The 23,893-nt window shown below is 40.5% G+C and overlaps 1 protein-coding gene across 4 annotated transcripts in view; it reads right to left on the reverse strand.

Annotated features, from left to right (window-relative positions):
• Positions 1–3,199: 3,199 nt before the first annotated feature.
• WDHD1 (WD repeat and HMG-box DNA binding protein 1) overlaps positions 3,200–23,893 on the reverse strand; it is an 82,154-nt gene continuing 61,460 nt past the window's right edge. Inside the window, exons 17-27 of one of the 4 annotated variants that reach the window (XM_078334988.1) lie at positions 22,614–22,728; positions 21,522–21,653; positions 18,789–19,006; positions 18,267–18,382; positions 18,031–18,084; positions 17,634–17,762; positions 13,188–13,231; positions 12,628–12,798; positions 11,291–11,421; positions 7,260–7,398; positions 3,200–5,330 (exon numbers count right to left, since the gene is read on the reverse strand). In XM_078334988.1, the coding sequence (XP_078191114.1) occupies positions 5,130–5,330; positions 7,260–7,398; positions 11,291–11,421; positions 12,628–12,798; positions 13,188–13,231; positions 17,634–17,762; positions 18,031–18,084; positions 18,267–18,382; positions 18,789–19,006; positions 21,522–21,653; positions 22,614–22,728 (1,450 nt within the window). In that variant the 3' untranslated portion in view covers positions 3,200–5,129. The remainder of the gene's footprint in view (positions 5,331–7,259; positions 7,399–11,290; positions 11,422–12,627; positions 12,799–13,187; positions 13,232–17,633; positions 17,763–18,030; positions 18,085–18,266; positions 18,383–18,788; positions 19,007–21,521; positions 21,654–22,613; positions 22,729–23,893) is intronic. The other 3 variants (XM_009006063.5, XM_002753972.7, XM_009006064.5) reach the window with 3 other exon arrangements.

Below are 23,893 nucleotides of genomic sequence, written 5' to 3' on the forward strand. Positions count from 1 at the left end.
TGGGGCTGGATGTGGTGGCTCACGCCTGTAATCCCAGCACTTTGGAAGTCTGAGGTAGACAGATCACTTGAAGTCAGGAGTTTGAAACCAGCCTGGCCAACATGGCAAAACTCTGTCTCTACTAATAACACAAAAATTAGCTGAGCGTAGTGACATGTGCTCTTAATCCCAGCTACTCAGGAGGCTGAGGCCAGAGAATCACCTGAACTCAGGAGGTGGAGGCTGCAGTGTACCAAGATCACGCCACTGCACTCCAGCCAGGGTGACACTGTCTCAAACAAATACACACACTGTCATTGTTTTAAGTCATTAAATGTTGGGGTGGTTCGTAATGCAGTCATTATAACAAGTGTAGGAGTTTGGTAAATGCCCTCAAAATGAAAGCTGGCTTCAACTTCCTGCTCCCCTCTGGGTTGCCACTTTCACTTAGTTTTTGGCTTCTGAAAATTCCTTACTAAATTGCCAGCACTTTATTGCATGTGAATGCTTTAAATATTTTACCATGCATTTTCTTTTTTCTTTCTTTTTTTTTTTTTAAAGATGGGGTTTCACCATGATGGCCAGTCTGGTCTTGAACTCCTGACCTCAGGTGATCCACCCACCTCGGCCTCCCAAAGAGCTAGGGCTACAGGTGTTAGCCACCACGCCTGGCTCTTTTTTTTTTTTTAAGAGATGGGGTTTCAGCATGTTGGCCAAAGTGGTCTCAAACTCCTGACCTCAGGTGATCCACCAGTCTTGGCTTCCCAAAGTGCTGGGATTACAGGTGTGAGCCACCGTGCCCAGCAACCATGCATTTTCAATGTGACAGTAGGTTAGTATATCTAATCCACCATGCTGGCAATTAAGGTCATTTTGCTTTTAAAAAATGATTTTTTTTTTTGAGATGGAGTTTCACTCGTTACCCAGGCTGGAGTGCAATGGCACGATCTTGGCTCACCGCAACCTCCACCTCCTGGGTTCAGGCAATTCTCTTGCCTCAGCCTCCTGAGTAGCTGGGATTACAGGCAGGCGCCACCATGCCCAGCTAATTTTTTGTATTTTTAGTAGAGACGGGGTTTCACCATGTTGACCAGATGGTCTCGATCTCTTGACCTCGGCCTCCCAAAGTGCTGGGATTACAGGGTTGAGCCACCGCGCTCGGCCTAAAAAATGATCTTTAGAGTTTATAAAGATGCACTACACTTGCAATAAATTCCAGAAATAACGAATAAATCTGTTAAATTTTGTCCCCTATTTAATTCATTTTATCAGGTGGCCATTGTTAACATTGTCTGCAGTCATTTTAACCTTGTATGTTTTCTCTGAAAAGTACTCTGTAATTCAAGTACAGTTACTGAGAGCACTCCAATCTGGTCTTCCAGTGGTTTCGAATATAAACCCTCTCAATTATGAGTAATGACTTTAGGAGAAAAAAAAAACTTATTATATTTGGGAAATTGTCTCAATAATGTTATGCAAACTAAGATACAAATGCTACCTAAATTGAATACTGGGTTGGCAGCTCAAAATGTTAGTTTGTTAGCTGAAGTGTGAAAGTGTGATTTTCAAATGAAAGATATGGGGTGCGATGGTAGGTAAGAAAATGCTGGTCATATAAAACCTAAATGAAAAAACAAGGGTTGCTTGTAAAAACGACTATGATAGGTACTAGAAAGAATACAGATGAACATTAAGTGACCAGCATAATGATGTAGATCTGTGTTTACTTACAGGAAAGAATATCTAAAATACATGAAATGGAAAAAAGAACATCTGCATAAAAAAAGCCTTAATGACATACACCAAAATGTTAACAGGGGTTATATCTGGGTATTAGGAAGGGAGGTGATTTTCCCCTCATTCTTACCTATATTAAAAAGTATTTATGACCAGAACTGATGGCTCACACCTGCAATCCCAACACTTTGGGAAGCCGAAGTGAGCAGATATACTGAGCCCAGGAGTTTGAGACTAGCCTGGGCAACATGGTGAAACCCCATCTCTATAAAAAATACAAAAACACCGCTGGGCCCAGTGGCTCACGCCTGTAATCCCAGCACTTTGGGAGGCTGAGGCGGGTGGATCACGAGGTCAAGAGATCGAGACCATCTGGTCAACATGGTGAAACCCCGTTTCTACTCAAAATACAAAAAATTAGCTGGGCATCGTGGTGCATGCCTGTAATCCCAGCTACTCAGGAGGCTGAGACAGGAGAATTGCCTGAACCCAGGAGGCGGAGGTTGCGGTGAGCCGAGACCGTGCCATTGCACTCCAGCCTGGGTAACAAGAGCAAAACTCCGTCTCAAAAAAAAAAATACAAAAACTAGCCAGGCATGGTGGCATACTCCCAGCTACTTGGGGCTGAGGCAAGAGGATGACTTGAGCCTGGGGAGGTCAAGGCTACAGTAAGTCGTGATCATGCCACTGCACTTCAGCCTGGTTGACAGAGGGGTCTCTCTCTCTCAAAAAAAATATTTACCTCTAATAATTAGATACAATGCATAATTCTTGATTGTATCCTAAACTAGGGGCAAAAATGGCTAACAGGCACTTTGAGGGAAATTTTATTATAAAATACAGGCTATGTAATAATATCATCTGTTAAATTTCTTTGGTGTAATTATGGCATTGTGATTATGCAGAAGAAAATCTTTGTTCTTAGACTATCTCCTGGGTACTGAGGGATGCAGTATATGCATATTTCAAACAGTTCAGGAAAAATCCTATCTATAAAGCATACATGGTAAAATGTCAATAAGAAAAATTAGAGGAAGGATATATGGGTGTTTACTGTAAAATTTCAGATTTTCTGTAGGTTTGAGAGATCCAAGATGAAAACCTGGGGTAAAATTATATATTTCGATAATAAAACAGACAGGAAACAAAGAGGGCTCATAAGACAAATAATCACCAATTAAGATGCTTTCTACATGGATGGGTCTCATGCTTTTGTCCAAAGGGACTACCTGACACGTTAGTGACGGTGACTCACCCTAGGCTGCTGCACAGATATGAGAGGCTATAGATCACAGCAGAGTCCCCAGAGTTGCACATAACCCCAGGCCTACTCACTTGCTCTCTGAAATAATCAGAGGACGCCCTTCTAATGAGTGTAAATCTGTAAAGAAACCTCCTCTGAGAAGTTTTTGCTTTTGGAGAATAAAATTAAGTATATGTCAGTTTTCTATAGTATACAATAAGCTCAAACAGGCAATAATTATTGATATGATGATGATTAATATATTAATTTATTCCATTTCTACTTTCCTACTATCAAGTCCCAATTCGCTGGAAAAAACAATGGAAAAAACAGGTTTACTATTATATAGCAAAGAAATAAGGAAAACGTTTCTTGGTTTCAAAGTTCTGATTTGTAAGTTGAACCAAGTCAATACAAAAACCTTCCTTCAGGCAAATAAAAATAGGGAATTAAAAACCCTTTTGTAAATCCTTGGTATTATCAGGTTGCTATGAATCTGAAACACTCACACATTATATCCTTAAGCATTAGGTTGGCACAAAAGTAATTACGGTTTTTGCCACTGAAATGGCAAAACTGCATTTATTTTTGTACCAACCTAGTATTATAAACTATATGCAAAGCAAGTTGAGGAACCAAAAACAAAATACATGTCTATAAACATGCTTTCCAAAGTATTATAAATAAAACTTTACTTAAGATCTTGAAATACAAATTAGTTCATATAGTATTCAGAATCAAACCTAATGACAAAGCCAGATGAAATAAACAACAGCATCATCGTAATAGTAACATTTATATAAAAGATTACTGTCAGAAACTAATGCTTCATTTCATTTAATTCTCATAACATTCCTATAAAGTAGGTACTATCTTTATACCCATTTTACAGACGAGTGAACAAAGGCTAGAATTTGGGTCACTGGCCCAACATGACCCAACTATTAATAGTAGGTAGAGAAGTGGGTCTTGGAACCTAGGTAGTCTGGCTTTGGAATCTGCTCACAACCACTGTGCTATGTCTCCAATATCAGCTATTCAAAAATCAGAAATGTATGTCTTCCTCACCTTAATCATCAGGGGATAAGGAATATTCTTTGCTCCTTTATGTCTGTAATTTTCAACATACTCTTTCCCTTTAAAGCTATTAACTATCCTCGATTTTGAGTCAGCTGATTTTATGTGTTTCTTCCCCTCCCACCCCCAGTACACTACCTTTATGTATATTTGTATTAGTCTCTGTTTAGAATAATTAAAAATGTATGACATGATTAAACCCTGTTTGTTCAAAATAAGAGTTAAATACTTTGTGTAACTTTACTGTCTTACCAAGCCTTCAAAAATTTGCTCAGAAAAGTACTGCTGATGTTGACAACTGGAGTATCCCACCAGGAGCACATGATGCCCTGGACTGCAACACTACCATGACAGTGTCTTCAGTTCTTCTCTACTGTGTATATAATGCAGAGCAAGATGGGGTTGGTGGTAGAAATTATGGTAGTAAATATAACATATATTTTCCAGAAATATATCCATTTCATGGAAAGACAATGTTAAAACCATATTAAACCAAATATAGAAATGAAAAAGTTTTATTTATATAAAAAAAAATCCAGACTATATAAACAGACAGCTAACACAATGCATCTCTGAATGGCCCTGCATTTGGAGGTAGGGTAATCTGTAAAGATGATAGTTTTTATGTATGTTCTGTTTCCTACACCAATATAATTATTACATTATCTTTATTTTTTGAGACAGTTTTTCTCTGTTGCCCAGGCTGGAGTGCAGTGGTGCGATCTCAGCTCACTGCAGCCTCCGCCTCCTGGGTTCAAGCGATTCTCCTGCCTTGGCCTCCCAAGTAGCTAGGACTACAGGCACATGCCACCATGCTCAGCTAATTTTTTTGTATTTTTAGAAGAGGCGGGGTTTCACCATGTTGGCCAGGATGGTCTTGATCTCTTGACCTCATGATCCACCTGACTCAACCTCCCAAAGTGCTGGGATTACAGGTGTGAACCACCACACCCAGCCTACTACATTATCTTATAAAGACAAACAGTTGCTTCAAACTCTTTAAAAAAATATATAATGAGTATCCCAAAGACTCAAGTCCATATACAAAGATGAGTAAAAAAATCCACTACTTTCCTAGGGTCAATTTCTTCCTTTACTCCTGCTTAAATGCAAAAGCTGATAGTTTCTGATTTGCAGAAAAATCTAAAGGTTTCTGTTTTTTAGGCAAATCCAGATTCTCTTTTGCTTTTTCTTCCCGGTTTTCTGTTTCATCACTTTCATCAACTACACGTTTTCGCTTCTTTGCTTCAGCTCCGTCACTTGCCATTTCTCCTCTGGCCTTGTTAGCCCAGGCCTTTATAAAATACCAGCAGTGAACAGAAAAGATTGTTAGGTAATAACAAACAGAAAGTAAATGAGTTATTTACTTTTCCAGGTAATATTTTTACATACAAAGCAGAATAATTAGCACTTGAATTGTTAAGTGTTCTCATTGCTAACAAATCTTTTATTACTTAAATGCAGAGCACAGTAAACATTTATATTACTTTTATATCTCAATCTAAGCTTTGCTTGTATTAATCATACTAATTGCAAAATACTATAATTGCAGTATTATGTAAAAAAAACCTTTTTATTCTTAGATAATTGCAGTTTCACATGCAGTTGTATGAAATAATACAGAAAGATCCTGTATAGCTTTGACCCAGTTTTCCCCAGTGGTAACATTTTGCAAAAGTATAGCCCAACAATCACAACTAGGGGACTGACATTTAAACAATCCCATTTTAGTCCTACTCATTTGGGTGTATGTATGTATTTAATTTTATTGTAGGTTGGTTTGTGTACCAACACAGCCAAAATACAGAACCGCTCCCCCAAGCCCCAACAGCAACTCCAACCCCTGGCAACTACTATTCTATTCTCCATCCCGATCATGTTGTCACTTCAGGAATCTTATATAAATGAGTGTATGTTCTTTGGGGTCTGGTTTTTACTCACTCAGCAAGAGCCAGACAAAGTCCAGTCATTTCATCTGTCTCTTAAATCTCTTTTAGTCTATAATAGTTGCCCCCTCCTGCTTTATTTCCCTGGCCATTTCAAGGGCTCCTCAAGCTGTAGAATTTCTCAAATTAACAAACTAGATTTAAGTAAATGCTAGGGGTTACCTTAAAAACAGATTACATTTTAAAGTATTCAAAAACACAATCACACCCTTTGCCAAGTCTCTTCCTCTTTTGCAGTGTATGGTGTTATTTATTCAGATATCATTTTACCACATTCTTTAGGATTTTTATCCCTTTATACTTACAAAACATGAGAAACATAAAATTGTTAATGAGGTTCTAAATGACACAAAAGGTATTTAGACCAGTTTCTGGCTTCCTTATTATGCAACACCTTTATTCACAAAATCCCATTTACCAAAGCAAGTATCTGTATTACTAGGTGCTGTGCTGTGCCCTGCTATTCCTAAGGAAGTGAAACCTAAGGATTTAACTGGTACACCACACACATTCCTTCCACTTCTAACAGAGAGGCTGCTCCTTCTTTCCTTCACATGGTAGAAGTTCAAGAGGAGCAAGCCAACCACCTGTCCCCATTTCCATGTGAGACGCTGGAACAGAACACCAGTCTTTTTTTCCCAAAAGGAATAGTCTCATGTAGTATTCAATGTGTAAGCAGATAGAATTTTTAAAAATTCTGCTTGCAAGAACCCTAAAGCAGTATTGAAAAAATGTGAACTCATTTTTACTGATTAATTTTCCCTCCCCCGAGAAACACAGTCTCACTCTGTCACCCATGCTGGAGTGCAGTGGCACAATCATGGCCTCTGCCTCCTGAGTTCAAGCAATTCTGTTGCCTCAGCCTCCTGAGTAGCTGGAATTACATGCATGTGCCATCACACACACCCACCTAATTTTGTATTTTCAGTAGAGACAGTTTCTCTCTGTTGGTCAAGCTGGTCTTGAACTCCTGACCTCAGATGATCTGCCTACCTCAGCCTCCCAAAATGCTGGGATTACAGGTGTGACCCACCATGCCTGGCCTTTTTAAAAATCATGATCATTATTATCATTCTTATTATTATTTGAGACAAGGTCTCACTATGTTGCCCAGGCTGGTCACAAACTCCTGAGCTCAAGTGATCCTCCTGCCTCAGCCTCCCAATATACTAGGATTACAGGCGTGAGACATCACACCCAGCCAAAAGGCATTTCTATGAGAATTTTTTAAATCTGGGAATTCACTAAGATCACAATCTTGGCACAATTATTCTTACCTTTCTTTCTTCAGTTGACAATACTCTAAAACGAATCATTCCTTCTTTTATTATGTCTGTTTCATCTGAAAAGTCAGGATTGTCAGACAAAATATTTCTTCTGTTTTCTTCCAGCCACATTTGGAACCCAGTCTTTGGCCTAAAATCACAATTATGTGAAAATGTTTTATACTTAAGACAGAGTTTAAAATGCCTTGTGATTTTAAACTAGTAATTAACCATAAGTGTTTGATACCTATATAAAGTAAGGAAGACACAGTTACATTTGTTAATATTCATATTAATATATATTTTTTGAGACGGAGTCTCACTCTGTCACCCAGGCTGGAATGCAATGGTATCTCAGCTCACTGCAACCTCTACCTCCCAGGTTCAAGTGATTCTCCTGCCTCAGCCCCCCAAGTAGCTGGGATTACAGGTGTGCGCCACCATGTCTGGCTAATTTTTTGTGTTTTTAGTAGAGATGGGGTTTCATCATGTTGGTCTCAAACTCCTGACCTCCAGTGTTCTGCCTGCTTCAGTCTCCCAAAGTGCTGAGATTACAGGCATGAGCCACCACACCTGGCCTTATATTACTTTAAACTGCCTGGAGTCTGCAAGATCAATGAACTGGGAAAATCCTTTGTAAGGTCAATTCAAAAGGATCACTCACATTTGTATTTTCCAAGTGTAGCAACCATGAACTCTGTACTTTCAACTTTTTAATGAACATTGACAGGCTCAAGATCTCCAGCCTCACTTAGCCCTTCTCTTCTAACCTGGTAAAATTCTTCCACATGTCCTTGGTAAGCTCTTTTTCCATTTCCCCAAACCTGCTATTTGAATTCCTCACTTTTCTCAAGCCGCCTTCCCATCGCCTCACCCTTGCTCTCAGAGCTGACCTGCATCAGCATTATGTAAAGCATGGACACAGCACATCTGTACATTTCATTAGATTCCACTCACAACAAAAATTGTCTTTAAGTCACACAAGTGAAGGTTTAAGGCAAATATTTAACATTTATTGATCATGTACTACCTATCAGGCACTATTCTAAGAGCTTTATGTATATTACCTCATTTAAATGAAAAAAACACTATGAGATAGATACAATTATTATCTCCTTTCCATCAGTGAGAAAAGCAAGCCTCAGAGAGGTGAAATAACTTATCCCAGGTTATACAAACAGTAAGAATCAGACCTAGGATTCAACAACTAGGCAATTTGACTCCAGAGTCTCTATGTTTAACCCACTAGCTATACAACCCTCACTAGGTTGAACCTAAATAACAAGTCTAAACTCTGTAATGTTTTAAAAAAATTATTTAAAAATTACTAGTATGACCATAATCACTTGCCCAATTTCTGAAAATATGCAAATTTTAAGTAATCTTAATGTAAACCAATTTCCAGGAAAATAACAGAACAAATCAAAACAAATTAAAATCAAGGCTAAACAAAGGTTCTTGAATTTCCAAAAATTACTGAAGACCCAATTTAATGAAACTTGGGGCAATGTCACAAGTCTACTAACAGCATGTAATCTTCTGCTTCTAAACAGCTATTTTTAAAAAGAAAACCAAAATCGAACACTTCTTTCTTTCTTTCTTTTTTTAAGGAGACGTGGGTCTCACTATGTTGCCTACGCTGGCCTCAAACCCCTGGGCTTAAGCAACCCTCCTGCCTCAAACTTCTGAGTACCTGGGACTACAAGAGTGAACAGCCACCTGGCTAAAACTGGACATTTCTGATTTAGTATATCAACATCTGTGACAAAATATTTGTTTCAAGTGATAATTCCTTAAAATTTCAAAAAGCAAGTTTTCTGTGTAACTGATAGTATGAAAAGTTGGATTATCAATCTTTTTTTTTATTGGATATAACTTAATACACTTGCAGCAGAATTATCAATCTTTTGTGGTGTTGTTTCAATAAACAGCATCTTGCTTTGTTGCCCAGGCTGGAGTGCAGTGGTAATAATCAGCTCACAGCCACTTCAAATTTCTGGGCTCAAGCAACCCTACTGCCTCAGACTCCCATGAAGCTGGGACTACAGGCATGTGCCACCACATCTCGCTGATTTTAAAACTTTTTGTAGAGATGGGGTCTCCCGACTTTGCCCAGGCTGGTTTCAATCTCCTGGGCTGAAGCTATCTAACCACATCGGCCTTCCAAAGTTTTAGGCTTGGGCAGGTGTGGTAGCTCACACCTGTAATCTCAGCACTTTGGGAGGCTGAGGTGGGCAGATCACTTGAGGCCAAGAGTTTGAGACCAGTCTGGACAATATGGCAAAACTCCCTACCAAAAATTCAAATATAAGCGAGCATGGTGGTGCACACCTGTAATCCCAGCTACTCAGGAGGCTGAGGCATGAGAATCGCTTGAACCCAGGAGGTGGAGGTTGCAGTAAGCTGAGATTGCACCATTGCACTCCAGCCTGGCAGAGTGAGATTCTGTTTCAAAAAAAAGTGTTAGGCTTGAAAAAAAAAAGCATGAGCCACTATGCCCAGCCTATCATTTATCTTAAATAAAATTTTCACTGTTTAAGACTTAAATAAAATTCAGAACAAAACAGAAAATGTGCAAACCACAACTACTCCCTCAAATTAAACTGATTAACATAAAGTTATTAGGAAAATAAGATGTACTTTATTTTATTATTATTATTATTCTCCCTGGTCTGCTCAGCATGAAAAAATAAGATATATTATGGTAAAAATGAATCTGTGACTTTTCTTGTCTTTTTGTTTTTTTCTGAGATGGAGTTTTACTCTGTTGCCTAGGCTGGAGCGCAGTGGCACAATCTCAGCTCACTGCAGCCTCCGCCTCCTGGGTTCAAGTGATTCTCTTGCCTCAGCCTCCTGAGTAGCTGGGATTACAGGTGTGAGCCATCATACCTGACTAATTTTTGTAGTTTTAACAGAGATGGGGTTTTACCAAGTTGGCCAGGCTGGTCTCAAACTCCTGACCTCAAATGATCCACCTGCCTTGGCTTCCAAAAGTGCTGGGATTACAGGTGTGAGCCACTGTGGCAGGCCAAAATTGTGACTTTTCAAATTTAACAGACACATTAAAAATAAATCCAGCATAGTAGAGATGAAGAACACTGGTAACATATTGTGTTTATGGACAAAGAGAATATGAACAAACAGGAACACTCATATTGCTGAAGGTGTACAAAATGATACATCAATGCAGAACAATTTAGCACTGGAATTATAAGTGCACATTAACTTGAACCATACCCGAATCCATCTGATAGCTATATATGCATCTGTGAGAAATGCTATTCATATAAAATTATTCATTGCAATACTGTCTGTACTAGCAAAAGACCAATAACCATCTTTCGTCCACAAGTAGAGAACTACATGAACTATGACATATCTATTCAATGGATATAAAAAGATTAAAGCTCTTATTTTTCTATCCAACCATTTATGCATTTTTCTGACAGCCTTGCTATAGTATAAAGAAATTTTTTACGTAGTAATATAAAATAAGCTGCAAAAATGATGTTAAGTGAAAAAAGTAAGGTACAGGATAATGTGTAAAACAAAAAAAAGTAAGTATGTACTTGTACATAACTAGAATAATTTTGGAAAGCTCCACAAGAAACTTGCTGAAGAGATTGATTTTGGAGATAGAAACTAGTTGGATGAAACTACTTTTCCTCACACATCTTTTTGTATCTTTTGCTGTTTCTCGCCATTAAACTATTTAAAAGCAAACAAAAATTAATTATAAAATATAACATCCTTATAAAATATACCTACAATTTAAAACATAGAATTTATTACGGCATATTTTAATAAATACTGTAAACAGACCTTAATATTTATGGCTTCCTTAAAGTCACAAGTGTCCAGAATGCCCACTACCAATGCCAATGTATTATTTATATTAAGGAATAGCAATGTTGCATAATTTTGTATTGCTGGGGAGGAGGCGGAGGAGGGGTAAGAAAAACAAAAGAAAAAACAGTTTTGTGCTGCTACTACTGTATGCTTTTTCCTTGGACATTGCATGCTAAATTTCTCTATGTACTGACCTCTGGTTTTCAGTGTTTTGAGGACATATAGCTGGGGTTTCAGATAATACATTTTTAGGATTTTCTTCTTTCACTTCCTCAGTTTTGTTAGGTTGAGAAGTTCTTTTCTGGAAATAGGATGCTGCAGATGCCTATAAAAACAAACATGAACTCTGCAATGTTATAAGCAAGTTCTGAAAAACATGAAGAAACATCTATAATTACTGAGAATTCTTATACTAACACGTGAAATCTTGAGTTCTCAGTTGTAAATAAGCAAACACATGCAAAACCAAAACACTACACTTCAAATTCCATGTTTTCTAAATGAATACAATTATATGAAATAGAAAAGATAAACAATAGATCTATTTTACTGATGACAAATCTGGGATCAAATACTCAAGAAGGTGGACAAAATCAGAATATAGAACAAGGAAAGATCAGGGCCATCTACAATAACAACCATTATTAAATAAGAATATACATCAGAGCTTTCTGGATGACTTTAATAAAAATACAGACAGACGTTTGAGCTTCTGGGGTCTGAGTATATGTATTTTTAAAAAGTGAATCCATAAAAAAAACAGCAGCAGGGGTGGGGACAGGATAGGCTGGGTGTGGTGGCTCATGCCTGTAACCCCAGCACTTTGCGAGGCTGAGGTGGGTGGATCACTCGAGGCCAAGAGTTTGAGACCAGCCTGGCCATCAGGCTGAAACCCTATCTGTACTAAAAATACTAAAACTAGCTAGGCATGGTGGCAGGTGCCTCTAATCCCAGCTGCTCGGAAGGCTGAGGCATGAGAATTGCTTGAACCCAGGAGACAGAGGCTGCAGCAAGCTGAGATCATGCCATTGCACTCTAGCCTGGGCAACAGAGTGAGCCTCTGTCTCAAAAAAAAGGGTGGGGAGCAGGATAGTGGTCACTGAAGTCAGAATCTGCTATAAAGTGTGTAACAAGTCATGAGGCAAAAGAAGGAGAGATTCTGAAGCAAAAACACAACTGCTTTGGTGTTCTTTTTGAGATGGGGTCTCCCTTATATTGCCCAGATTAGACTCAAACTCCTGGGCACAAGTGATCCTCCCACCTCGGTCTCCTGAGTAGCTGGGACTACAGGTCTATGCCACTGTGCCCAGCTGCAAAAACAGAATTGAACCCAATTCCATAGCAAGACAATTGTCAGAATCTCCTATCCTATATCTCAAACAGTGAACACAACAATCACAACCTCCTATCCTATATCTGAAACAGTGAACAAAACAATCATAGCCTCCTATCCTGTATCTGAAACAGAACAAAACTGAAGACAAACAGATCCCATGCTGCTTACTGCAGGTGAGGGTAGTTGAAACAGTACCTGCTTAGGCTTTGGCTTTGGAATCAGAGGCTTTATAATGGGAGACTTTTCATTATTGGTAGTTCGATTAAGTGCAGTGGCTTTCTTGGATGATTTGGCCATATTATCTAAAATATTAGTTGAACATGCCGAATTCATTGACATGGCTGGTTCTTTGGAAGTGGCCGATACCTAAAGAGCAAACTAGTGTTAGCACTCTATGTTTAAAGAAGAAAAATAAAATCCCAACAAATTTATTTTTTCTTTAAATTTCTGTTAAGTTTGTATTGCTGTCTCATCTTCAGAACCAAATACATTTGGTACAATCCAAATTTAGTATGATACATATATTCCCAAATACCATATCTCCAAGAAAGATAAAGGTACCTTTCAAAACGATAAAGGTACTTAGAAGGTAAGCAGAAAAGACAACTTTCAGCCTAAGTGTTGCTTTCTTTTGTTTCCACATAGATCAGTCTTTAATGCCTCCAAGTTGGGGGAGAGTCATCTCCTCATTTGAAAATATTTCTTTGTATGGAAATGTGTTTAAATAATATAAAATATAACTTCGAAGAGTTTACCTTGAAGGGATTTACTCGTCCTTGGCTGCTAAAGGTAACTGCACCTTTCACAAAAAAGAAACCCTTGCTTAATATGGTAGAAAATAGATGACTTCTGACATCTATAATACTAAACAGAATATTTTAATCCCCATTAAATGAAAACAAATGTATTTTGCAACTTTTGAAACTACTAGCAACAGACATCCTCTTTCCTACTTCTAAGCCAAAATAAAAACTATCAAATGTGAACTATCTCAATGTGCCACTATGAAACATATTCAGCAGGTACAGATCTTCTGCTACTGCTGAAGAGGGGTGGGTCATCTGAGCTAAGGTTAGTAATCCATTTACTTGTGTTCTGCATCCCACACCCTCCTACTTTGTCAAAAAACCTGACCTATCAAGTTTCTTGACACCTTATATCTTTGACTTTCCCCTATGTATTGGCCCCTCAAGTTTCCCAACTTAAAAAGAAACAACAAACAAATATTCTCTAAACCACATTCCTTCCAGTCACCCTTTTCTCTTGCCTCTGGCATCCAGCCTTTTTCTGGGGGGAGACAGAGTCTCACTCTTATTGCCCAAGCTAGAAGACAATGGTGCAATCTTGGCTCACTGCAATCTCCACCTCCCAGGTTCAGAAAATTCTTCTATCTCAACCTCCCAAGTAGCTGGGATTACAGGCACCTGCCACCATGCCCAGCTAATTTTTGTTTTTTTGAGACGGAGTTTCGCTGTTGTTACCCAGACTGGAGTGCAATGGCATGATCTCGGCTCACCGCAACCTCTGCCTTCTGGGTTCATGCAATTCTCCTGCCTCACCCTCCCGAGTAGCTGGGATTACAGGCATGCGCCACCATGCCCAGCTAATTTATGTGTTTTTAGTAGAGACGGGGTTTCACCTTGTTGACCAGGATGGTCTCGATCTCTTGACCTCGTGATCCACCCGCCTCGGCCTCCCAAAGTGCTGGGATTATAGGCGTGAGCCGCCGTGCCTGGCCTTAATTTTTGTATTTTTAGTTGAGATGGGGTTTCACTATGTTGGCCAGGCTGGTCTCAAACTCCTGACGTCAAGTGATCCATCCACCTTGGCCTCCCACAGTGCTGTAATTACAAGTATAAGCCACCACGTCTGGACATCCAGCCAAATTTTTCAAGAGCTGTTGACACTATTTTTTTTTTTAAAGACAGGGTTTCACCATGTTGGTCAGGCTGGTCTTGAACTCCCAACCTCAGGTGATCCGCCCGCCTTGGCCTCCAAAGTGCTTGGATTACAGGCGTGAGCCACCACTCCTGGCCTGTTGACACTATTATCATTTCCTCAGCATCGATACATTCCTCAATATAATATAGCACTTCCAACCCTACTACCCTATAGAATCTCCTCTTGCTAAGGCCCTCTATGATCTCTACATGGTCATCTGGTAAATATCTTTCAGTCACTTTATCTGCTCTATCAACGGCATCCCACATAGCTGACTGTTCCTTTCTTCTTGATACTTTGTCTCTCTTGACTTCTGAGATACTGAATTCCCTGACTTAATTCCTTCTTCCCTGGGCCTGTGGACTCATTGTCTTCCAATAGCTGGTTCCTCCTCTCTCTCTGATGTTCAAATCTTGGAGATTCCCTAGGCCTAAGCTCATTTTTCTTCTTGCTTTACATTCTCCCCCAATGCTTGCTTATCCATGGGAGGGAGAGAAGGGAGGGAGGGAAAGAGGAAGGGAGGAGGGAGGGAGGAAAGAAGGAAGGGAGGGAGGGAGGGAGGGAAGGAGGGAAGGAAGGACGGACGGACTTTCCAGTTGAGCATGGCAATTTGCACCTATAATCCCAGAACTTTGGAGGCTAAGGCAGGAGGATCACTTGAGCCCAGGAGTTCCAAACCAGCCTGGGCAATAAAGCGCGTCCCTCTCTCTATAAAAAGTACACACAAAAACTTAGCCAGGCATGGTGGCACACAACTGTAGTCATAGCTACTCAGTAGGCTGTGGCAGGGGTATCACTTGAGCACACATGAGTGCAAGGCTGTAGTGAGCTATGACTGCATCACTGCACTCCAGTCTGGGTGACAAAGCAAGACACCCTGTTTCCAAGAAAAAAACAAAAAAAAAACAAAAAAACTTTCCATCTAGCCAATAAAAATTATTTCATTTATCTTGTTGCTGAAAATACTTTGTAAAAGTTTCCCCTTTTGTCTCTCCTGGCAGAGTGCTAGCCCCTTGCGGCTTGGTGCCTCCCTGACTCATACATCACGGAACACTCCAATTAATTCTTTTTTTTTTTTTTTGAGACAGAGTTTCGCTCTTGTTACCCAGGCTGGAGTGCAATGGTGCGATCTCGGCTCACCGCAACCTCCGCCTCCGGGGTTCAGGCGATTCTCCTGCCTCAGCCTCCTTAATTCTTTAAGATTTAAGTGTGCTTAAGATTTTCTTTTATTACAAGAAACCGAGAGTCACTTTTCATGCCCTGAATTCCTACACTCTCTTCACCATTTTCAGAAACAGCTCCCCAATTCTGCACATTCTTTCTACCATCACCATCACCACTCTAGCTCAAGCCCCTATTCAATCTCACTTGGACTGCCTCTGCAGTCTCTTTATTTTATTTTAATTTTTATTTATTTATTTTTTTGAGATGTTGTTTCGCTGTTGTTACCCAGACGGGAGTGCAATGGCACGATCTCGGCTCACCGCAACCTCCGCCTCCTGGGTTCAAGCAATTCTCCTGCCTCAGCCTCCCGAGTAGCTGGGACTACAGGCGTGCACCATCATGCCCAGCTAATTTTTGTATTTTTAGTAGAGACGGGGTTTCACCTTATTGACCAGGAGGGTCTTGATCTCTTGACCTCGTGATCCACCCTCCTAGGCCTCCCAAAGTGCTGGGATTATAGGCATGAGCCACTGCGCCCGGCCTTATTTTATTTTTTGAGACAGAGTCTTGCTTTGTCACTAGGTGCCAGGCTGGAGTGGAGTGGCGTGATCTTGGCTCACTACAACATCTGCCTCCCCAGTTCAAGCAATTCTGCCTTAGCCTCCCGAGTAGCTGGGACTACAGATGTGTACCACCATGGTCAGCTAATTTTTGTATTTTTAGTAGAGATGGGATTTCACCATGTTTTCCAGGATGATCTTGATCTCTTGACCCCGTGATCCGCCTGCCTAGACCTCCCAAAGTGCTGGGATTACGGGTGTGAGCCACCGCGCCCGGCTATTTTATTTTTTAATTTTTATTTACTTATTATTTTTTAGATGAAGTCTCACTTTGTTGTCCAGGCTGGAGTGCAGTGGTGTGATCTCTGCTCACTGCAACCTCCGCCTCCTGGATTCAATAGATTCTCCTGCCTCAGCCTCTTGAGTAGTTGGGATTACAGGCACGAGCCACCACACCCAGCTAATATTATTTTGTATTTTTAGTAGACACGGGGTTTCACCATTTTGGCCAGGCTGATCTCAAACGCCTGACCTCAAGTGCTCCACCTGCCTCAGCCTCCCAAACTGCTGGGATTACAGACGTGAGCCACTGTGCCTGGCTTATTTACTCATTTTTTGATACAGGGTCTTGCTCTGTCACTCAGGCTGGAGTACAGTGGTACAACCACAGTACATGGCACCCTCAAACTCCTGAGCTCAAGATATCCTCCTGTCTCAGCCTCCCGAATACCTAGGACTACAATTGTGCACCACCATGCCTGGCTAATATTTTAATTTTTTACTTTTTGTAGAGATAGGGTTTTGCCGTTCCCTAGGCCGGTCTCAAACGTCTGCCTCACGTGATCCTTCCTCCTTGGCCTCCCAAAATGCCAGGGTTACAGACGTGAACCACCATGTCTGGTAAGTAGTCTGTATCTGTTCTTCTTTGGCACAGTGTGCCATGTTATCCGTCTGCTTAAAACCTACAACAGTCTCTCAATGACCTTAGAATAAAGAGCAAACTCCTGGCTGGGTGTGGTGGCTCACACTTGTAGGTCCAACACTTTAAGAGGTGGAGCCAAGTGAATTGGCTGAGCCCAGGTGTTTGAGACCAGCCTGGACAACATAGTGATACCCCGTCTCTTAAAAAAAAAAAAAAAAAAAAAAAAAGACCAAAATCCTTAATATGGCCTACATAGCTTTGCTCTCTGAGCTTTTCACACTACCTTTTTGCAGCCTTCACTTCACACATACTGTTCCTTAAATCCAAATGCTTCTCCTCTGCTCCTGTTGCCATGCACCTTTGCCTCATTGACTGTCATTCATCCTTCAGGTCTCTGCTGTAAACACTCCACGAGGCCTGCCTTGGAGTCCCTACCCATCCTCCACCACTGACTAGATGACAGCTATGTGTTATATGCTCTTTTCATATTCTACATGTTTTTAAAGTTAATTTTTAAAATCAAAGTAACATATGTCCACAGTTTAAAAAGTCAAATGGTGCTATAAGGTTTACGCTCCCCAACCCAAAAAAGGCCAGCAGAGCCCTACTCTAACCTTCTCTATCTCCCAGGCCGACTCCCTGAAGGCAACTATTTTCAACTCCTTTCAACTGTTTCTCCAGTATCCTGCATGTTTCCTTAGTGATACCAAGATCTATCTTCAACATCTGTCTTCTCAGCTGGGCTGAAATAGCATTAAAATATAAATCAACCAGGCATGTCTGTTTGACTTCTGTATCCACCATTAAGTAAAATACCTGACACACAATTGGCATTTAATAAATATCTGTTAAATGACCACAGCTTCACAAACAACATCTGGGATTAAAAAAACAAAAATATAAACAAAAACAAAATGGCCCTAAGTGGTAAGGTGTATTTGAGTAGATGTGTCACTTTATAGATGACTTGCAAAATTTCCTTGATATTGCAAATTTATAAATATTTCTCACCTGACTTAGGTGAAACATCAGTAGAATCTGTACTTTTGGGAAACGAGTTCTGTCCTACAGATTAAAATAAAGCAATATAATATAAACGGGGAAAATAAAGTCATCCTTCATATTCAACAACCAGACAGCAAAGAGGTCTGAAAAAAGTACAAGTATTCGATTTCCCTCAGTCAAGTAAAATGGAAAAAGCCACATCCATGATAGTTATCATTTATGGGCTTGACAGTGTTTCTCACCATGCTTATGTATTTCGGGTTTTTCTTTGTCGTTAGCTTCTCCACTGTCCTTGGCATCTTGTTCAACTTGATTTCTGAACCTTGGCTGGCTCCACTCTGTAGCGGTATTACTATAACTAAGAGAAAATTATATACATATACATTTTTTTTTTTGAGATAAAGTCTTGCCCTGTTGCCCAGACTGGAGTGCAGTGGCATGATCTTGGCTCAGTGCAACCTCCGCCTCCCAGGTTCAAGCAATTCTCCTGCTTCAGCCTCCTGAGTAGCTAGGATTACAGGTGTATGCCACCATGCCTGGCTAATTTTTGTAGTTTTAGTAAAGACAGGGTTTCACTGTCCTGGCCAGGCTCATCTCGAACTCCTGACCTTGTGATGTGCCTGCATTGGCCTCTCAAAGTGGTGATATTACAGGTGTGAGCCACCATGCTGAGAAAATAATATTATTCAATAAAGAGCTATACAAAGACCAACTTAACATTCAAGAGAGTAAAGGAAAATTCAAGCAACTGAATTATTTCTTACCCAGCATTCAGCTTTCTTCTGAAATCTTCTTCTTCTTCCTCTTCCACCTGGGTTGCTGTCAATTCAGCTGCCTTCTCTACAGCCAGTTCACTAAGTCTTTGAGCCAGTATTAACTTCCGAGAGCGAGAAGCATATTTAATGGCTAAATTCACAGCATTTTGAGTCATTAGATCAGCAAGTTCCACACAACGAAATTCCCGCTCCAGTTTACAAGAAAGCTAATCCAAAAAGGAAAAAAAAAATCAAATCATATTAAGTCAAACTTTTTAAAGACACTGACACTAGTAAAACTCAAAAAATAGTTTTCTAGCTACTGTATCTCACCGGTTCTAAGATGCACATTTTTACAAGTTTTAACATCTCCGAAATTGGGAAGTACCTTACAATTAATGGTGGGTCTGGCCAGGGTCGGTGGCTGACACCTGTAATCCCAACACTTTGGGAGGTCGAGGCAGGAAGATCACGAGGTCAGGAGTTTGAGACCAGCTTGGTCATAATGGTGAAACCCCGTCTCAACTAAAAATTCAAAAAATTAGCTGGACATGGTGGCACGTGCCTGTAATCCCAGCTACTCAGGAGGCTGAGGCAGGAGAATTGCCTGAACCCAGGAGGCGGAGGTTGCGGTGAGCCGAGATTGCGCCATTGCACTCCACCCTGGGTAACAAGAGAGAAAAACTCTGACTCAAAAAAAAAAACAAAACAAAAATTAGCTGGATGTGGTGGCACGCGCCTGTAATCCCAGCTACTTGGGAGGCTGAGGCAGGAGAATTGCTTGAACTTGAGGCAGAGGTTGCAGTGAGCTGAGATCGTGCCACTGCACTCCAGCCTGGGTGACAGGGCAAGACTGAAAAAAAAATTCAAGGGGCCAGGTGTGGTGGCTCACACCTATAATCCCAGCACTTTAGAAGGCCAAGGCAGAGGGATTGCTTGAGGTTAGGAGTTTGAGACTAGCCTGGGCAATACAGTGAGACCCTGTAACTACAAAAAATAAATTCGCTGGGTGTGGTGGCATGCACCTATAGTCCCAGCTACTCAGGAGCCTGAGACAGGGGGAACACTAGAGCCCAGGAGGTTGAGGCTACAGTGAGTCACAATCTTGCCCTTATACTTTAGCCTGGGTGACAGAGTGAGACCCTGAATCTAAAAAATACAAAAAAGAAAACCAACAAACTGAGAAAAATTGGTACTTTGACGATTACTAAGGGTTTCCCAACTCATAGGGTATTGGAGAATAATTTTCTGCCTTAGATACTCCAGGTCTGATCCCTCAGCATAGAAGCTTTAGATATTCACCTGGATGTCCTTTTCAAGATATCTAGTATCATTTATCTCTAATCAGTACTTTTTTTTTTTTCTTTTCCTTTAGCTCCTACAGCTGAACATCTAATCAGTACTTCTTAATCAGGATGGTACTCTGCCTTAGGGGACATTTATTAATAAAAAGGAATACTTTGATTTCCACACTGACTATGCTGAACTAGAGGCATTTGCCCGGAGGCCAGGAATGCTAAAGAACTCACCAATCTCCAGAGATACCAGTCCCCTATTGAGAAACACTGCCACAAGGAAAAGCTTCTCTAAGGCTAAATAGCAAATACACGAAACGTTTCCTTACATGTGTTGTACAAAGTAAAAAGGCTGCTGGTTCCTGGACCACAAGTAACACTTTATAAAAGGAATAAAACTTATTGTACAATATACTGAATTTTCTTAACACCAAACTTAAGGCCATGTTACATAAAGGTCACCGTAGTGAGTACTACCTTTTAAAGAGAAAGAGTTGCAGCCAGGCACGGTGGCTCACCCTGTAATCCTAGCACTTTGGGAGGCTGCAGTGGGTGGATCACCGGAGGTCAGGAGTTCAAGACCAGCCTGGCCATCATGGTGGGTGGATCACCGGAGGTCAGGAGTTCAAGACCAGCCTGGCCATCATGGTGAAACCCCATCTTAAAAAAAAAAAAAAGAAGAAGAAAGAGTTGCAATTTGCTCTGTGGTCTCATATATCACTTTTCTCTAAGAACCCTTTTCCTTCAACTTTAAAATGAAAATTCTGGACCATTCACTCTGCCAACAAATATTGAGGTCTATTATGTGTTAAGCACCATGTCAATAACTGACATAGAGCAGTTAGCAGGTCTCTGTCTTCAGGGGCTTAAAGTCTAGTGTAAGACAAATAGATAAGAAATGATACGGTACTCCTCTCCATAAACCAATCTTGAGGGGGGACATAAGCACAGGAACTTTAAGACACCCTGCTCCAAGGATAAATGTACTTAAATATTCTACGCATCAAACCTGGTGGCTGGCCACAAATAAACTTTCACCATACACAGCTGACTAACCCAGGATGACAAAAGGCAGGCATATCTAAAAACCTGATCAAAGTTCTTAAGATTGCCCAGCCCTGAAGATTAAAAGACAGTCTACACTCAAACTTTGTAAAATAATAACAGAAACCAGAGCAGCGGTTCTCAGTCACCTGGAGGGCCTGTTAAAACAGACTGATACGCAGAAGCAAAAAGGAAGTAACCTTAATTTTACCTACAAGGTAATGTTTTAAATATTTTAACTGCAAGATCAACCAGAAAATAGAACTTTAAGGGGGAAAACACCACCATATAAAACTTAAGAATCTTAGGTTGTAGGACTTAGTCCTAATGCATAAACCTTTAAGAAATTCAACCTACATAAAAGCATTTAACTTAATGTTTTCAGTATATTTATTTTACTCACCGCAAGCATTTTCATTAAAAGTTCCTGTTGCTCTTTTGTTGCTTGATTTTTAGTGCTCTCTTCGTATTCATAACCATTTTTAGCTAAATAATCAAGGTGGTTGTGAAATATAACCGAACGCCAAAACTGCTCCTACAAAAGAAATTAAATTGCTTAATGACAACTCTCACCTTAATATGAGGGAAGTGTTAAATATTTAAGATACCATTTTCTATAAAATATTTTCTGGCCGGGCGCGGTGGCTCACGCCTGTAATCCTAGCACTTTGGGAGGCTGAGGCGGGTGGATCACAAGGTCAAGAGATCGAGACCATCCTGGTCAACATGGTGAAACCCCGTCTCTACTAAAAATACAAAAAATTAGCTGGGCATGGTGGCGCGTGCCTGTAATCCCAGCTACTCAGGAGGCTGAGGCAGGAGAATTGCCTGAACCCAGGAGGCAGAGGTTGCGGTGAGCCAAGATCGCGCCATTGCACTCCAGCCTGGGTAACAAGAGCGAAACTCGGCCTCAAAAAAAAAAAATTTTCTGAAGTCCTTTCTACAAGTTTACAATTCAAATTCTAGTATGAGACTATAGCTTAACTTTTTCTCCTATCCTTAAAAAAGGGTGTTGGGAGGAATATAGCATTTAATACAGTTTCCTAGCTATCACAGTTAATGCTGAGAGAACTGGGTAAACTAGCTTTTTTAAAAGCTAATTTGTTTCTTATTTAGCTAATAATTGCAGTATTTCAGATGACATTTGATGACACAGGGCTAGGACTAGGACTAGGGTCAGGCAAGCCAGGTGCCTACGGCACAAAATATATGGAGACACTTATTCTCAGGGACATCCTCATCCTGAGACTAAGTCTTTGCCTAGTGGGTCCCTAATAGTCACACCCATTTACTTAGTAGACAAAGTTCCTAGAATTAGTGATGGCAATCAGGTGGCCTGGTGATCATAAGCAGTCCTCCTTCCTCCTTGCTACCCCTATTTATGTAATTATAGAGTAATGAATATCCAATGCTGGCCATCATGACAATTTGAAGGGTATGTATCACAGGTACTACATTAACAAATTCAAAGTGTTAAGATAAGACTTCCACATACCTCCATTTGTCCTTTCTCTGTTGCAATCTGACAATAAGGAAGCTTAAAGGATAATATAGCAACAGCAGGGCGTGGAAGGGTTGGGGGAAACCGAGAACCTTTACAAGGAATGCACCTGTCAGTAAAGAAAAGTTCCACCATAAAAACTTGCTAACATGTCATAAAAACTGCAAAACTTGGGGGTGGCGGGAAAAAATAAAAACTGCAAAACTAAAAAAATTTTCAAAAGTTAGTAACTTAGTATAATAATATCATTATTCTAATAGCTGGCTTAAGTATATGTAACACATATCTCTTTTCAAAAAAGTGTTTTAGTCTGGACACGGTGGCTCACGCCTGTAATCCCAGGACTTTGGGAGCCCAGGCGGGTGGATTACCTGAAGTCGGGAGTTCCAGACCAGCCTGACCAATATGGAGAAACCCCATTTCTATTGAAAATACAAAATTAGCCAGGCGTGGTGGCACATGCCTGTAATATCATCTACTCGGGAGGCTGAGGCAGGAGACTTGCTTGAACCCAGGAGGCAGAGGCTGCAGTGAGCCAGAGGTTGCAGTAAACCAAGATTGTGCCATTATACTCCAGCCTGGGCAACAAGAGGGAAACTCCATCTCATATTAAAAAAAAAACAGTGTTTTAGGCTTGATTAGGCATCAAGGCTATCCCTATATGCATTTCAAGAATTGAAAAATTCCTTCTCACATCTCACTTGATTTATTTTTTTAGAGACAGGGTCTCACTCTGTTACCCAGGCTAAAGTATGGTGGTGTGATTACGGCTCACTGGAGCCCGAACCTCCCAGGCTCAAGTGATCCTCCCACCTCAGCCTCCCAAGTAGCTGGGACTAAAGGCATGTGCCACCATGCCTGGCTAACTTTTGTATTTCTAGTAAAGATGGGGTTTTGCCATGTTGCCCAGGCTGGACTCAAACTCTTGGGGTAAAGTGTGCCTCCCGCCTTTGCCTCCCAAAGTGTTGAGATTACAGGCATGAGCTACCACACCCAGCCCCACATCTCACTTTATTAAATGACAACCACTAAAAGTGAAATCAGCTCTTTTCATATTTTCCTTAGCATACTGCCCACTTTTAAAACATAAAAATTGTACCATCAACACTTGTCATGGAATCCATGTTATCACCAAGATAAATGCTGATAAAGCTGCACACAGAACATACTCTAAGGTCAACCACATGCTTGGCCATAAAGCAAGTCTCAAAAATTATTTTTAAAAATTGAAATCATACCAAGCATATATTCTGAGCCCATGGTAAAATAAAAAT

Source organism: Callithrix jacchus, chromosome 8 (genome assembly GCF_049354715.1).
Source record: "Callithrix jacchus isolate 240 chromosome 8, calJac240_pri, whole genome shotgun sequence".
NCBI classification, from domain to species: Eukaryota; Metazoa; Chordata; class Mammalia; order Primates; family Cebidae; genus Callithrix; species Callithrix jacchus.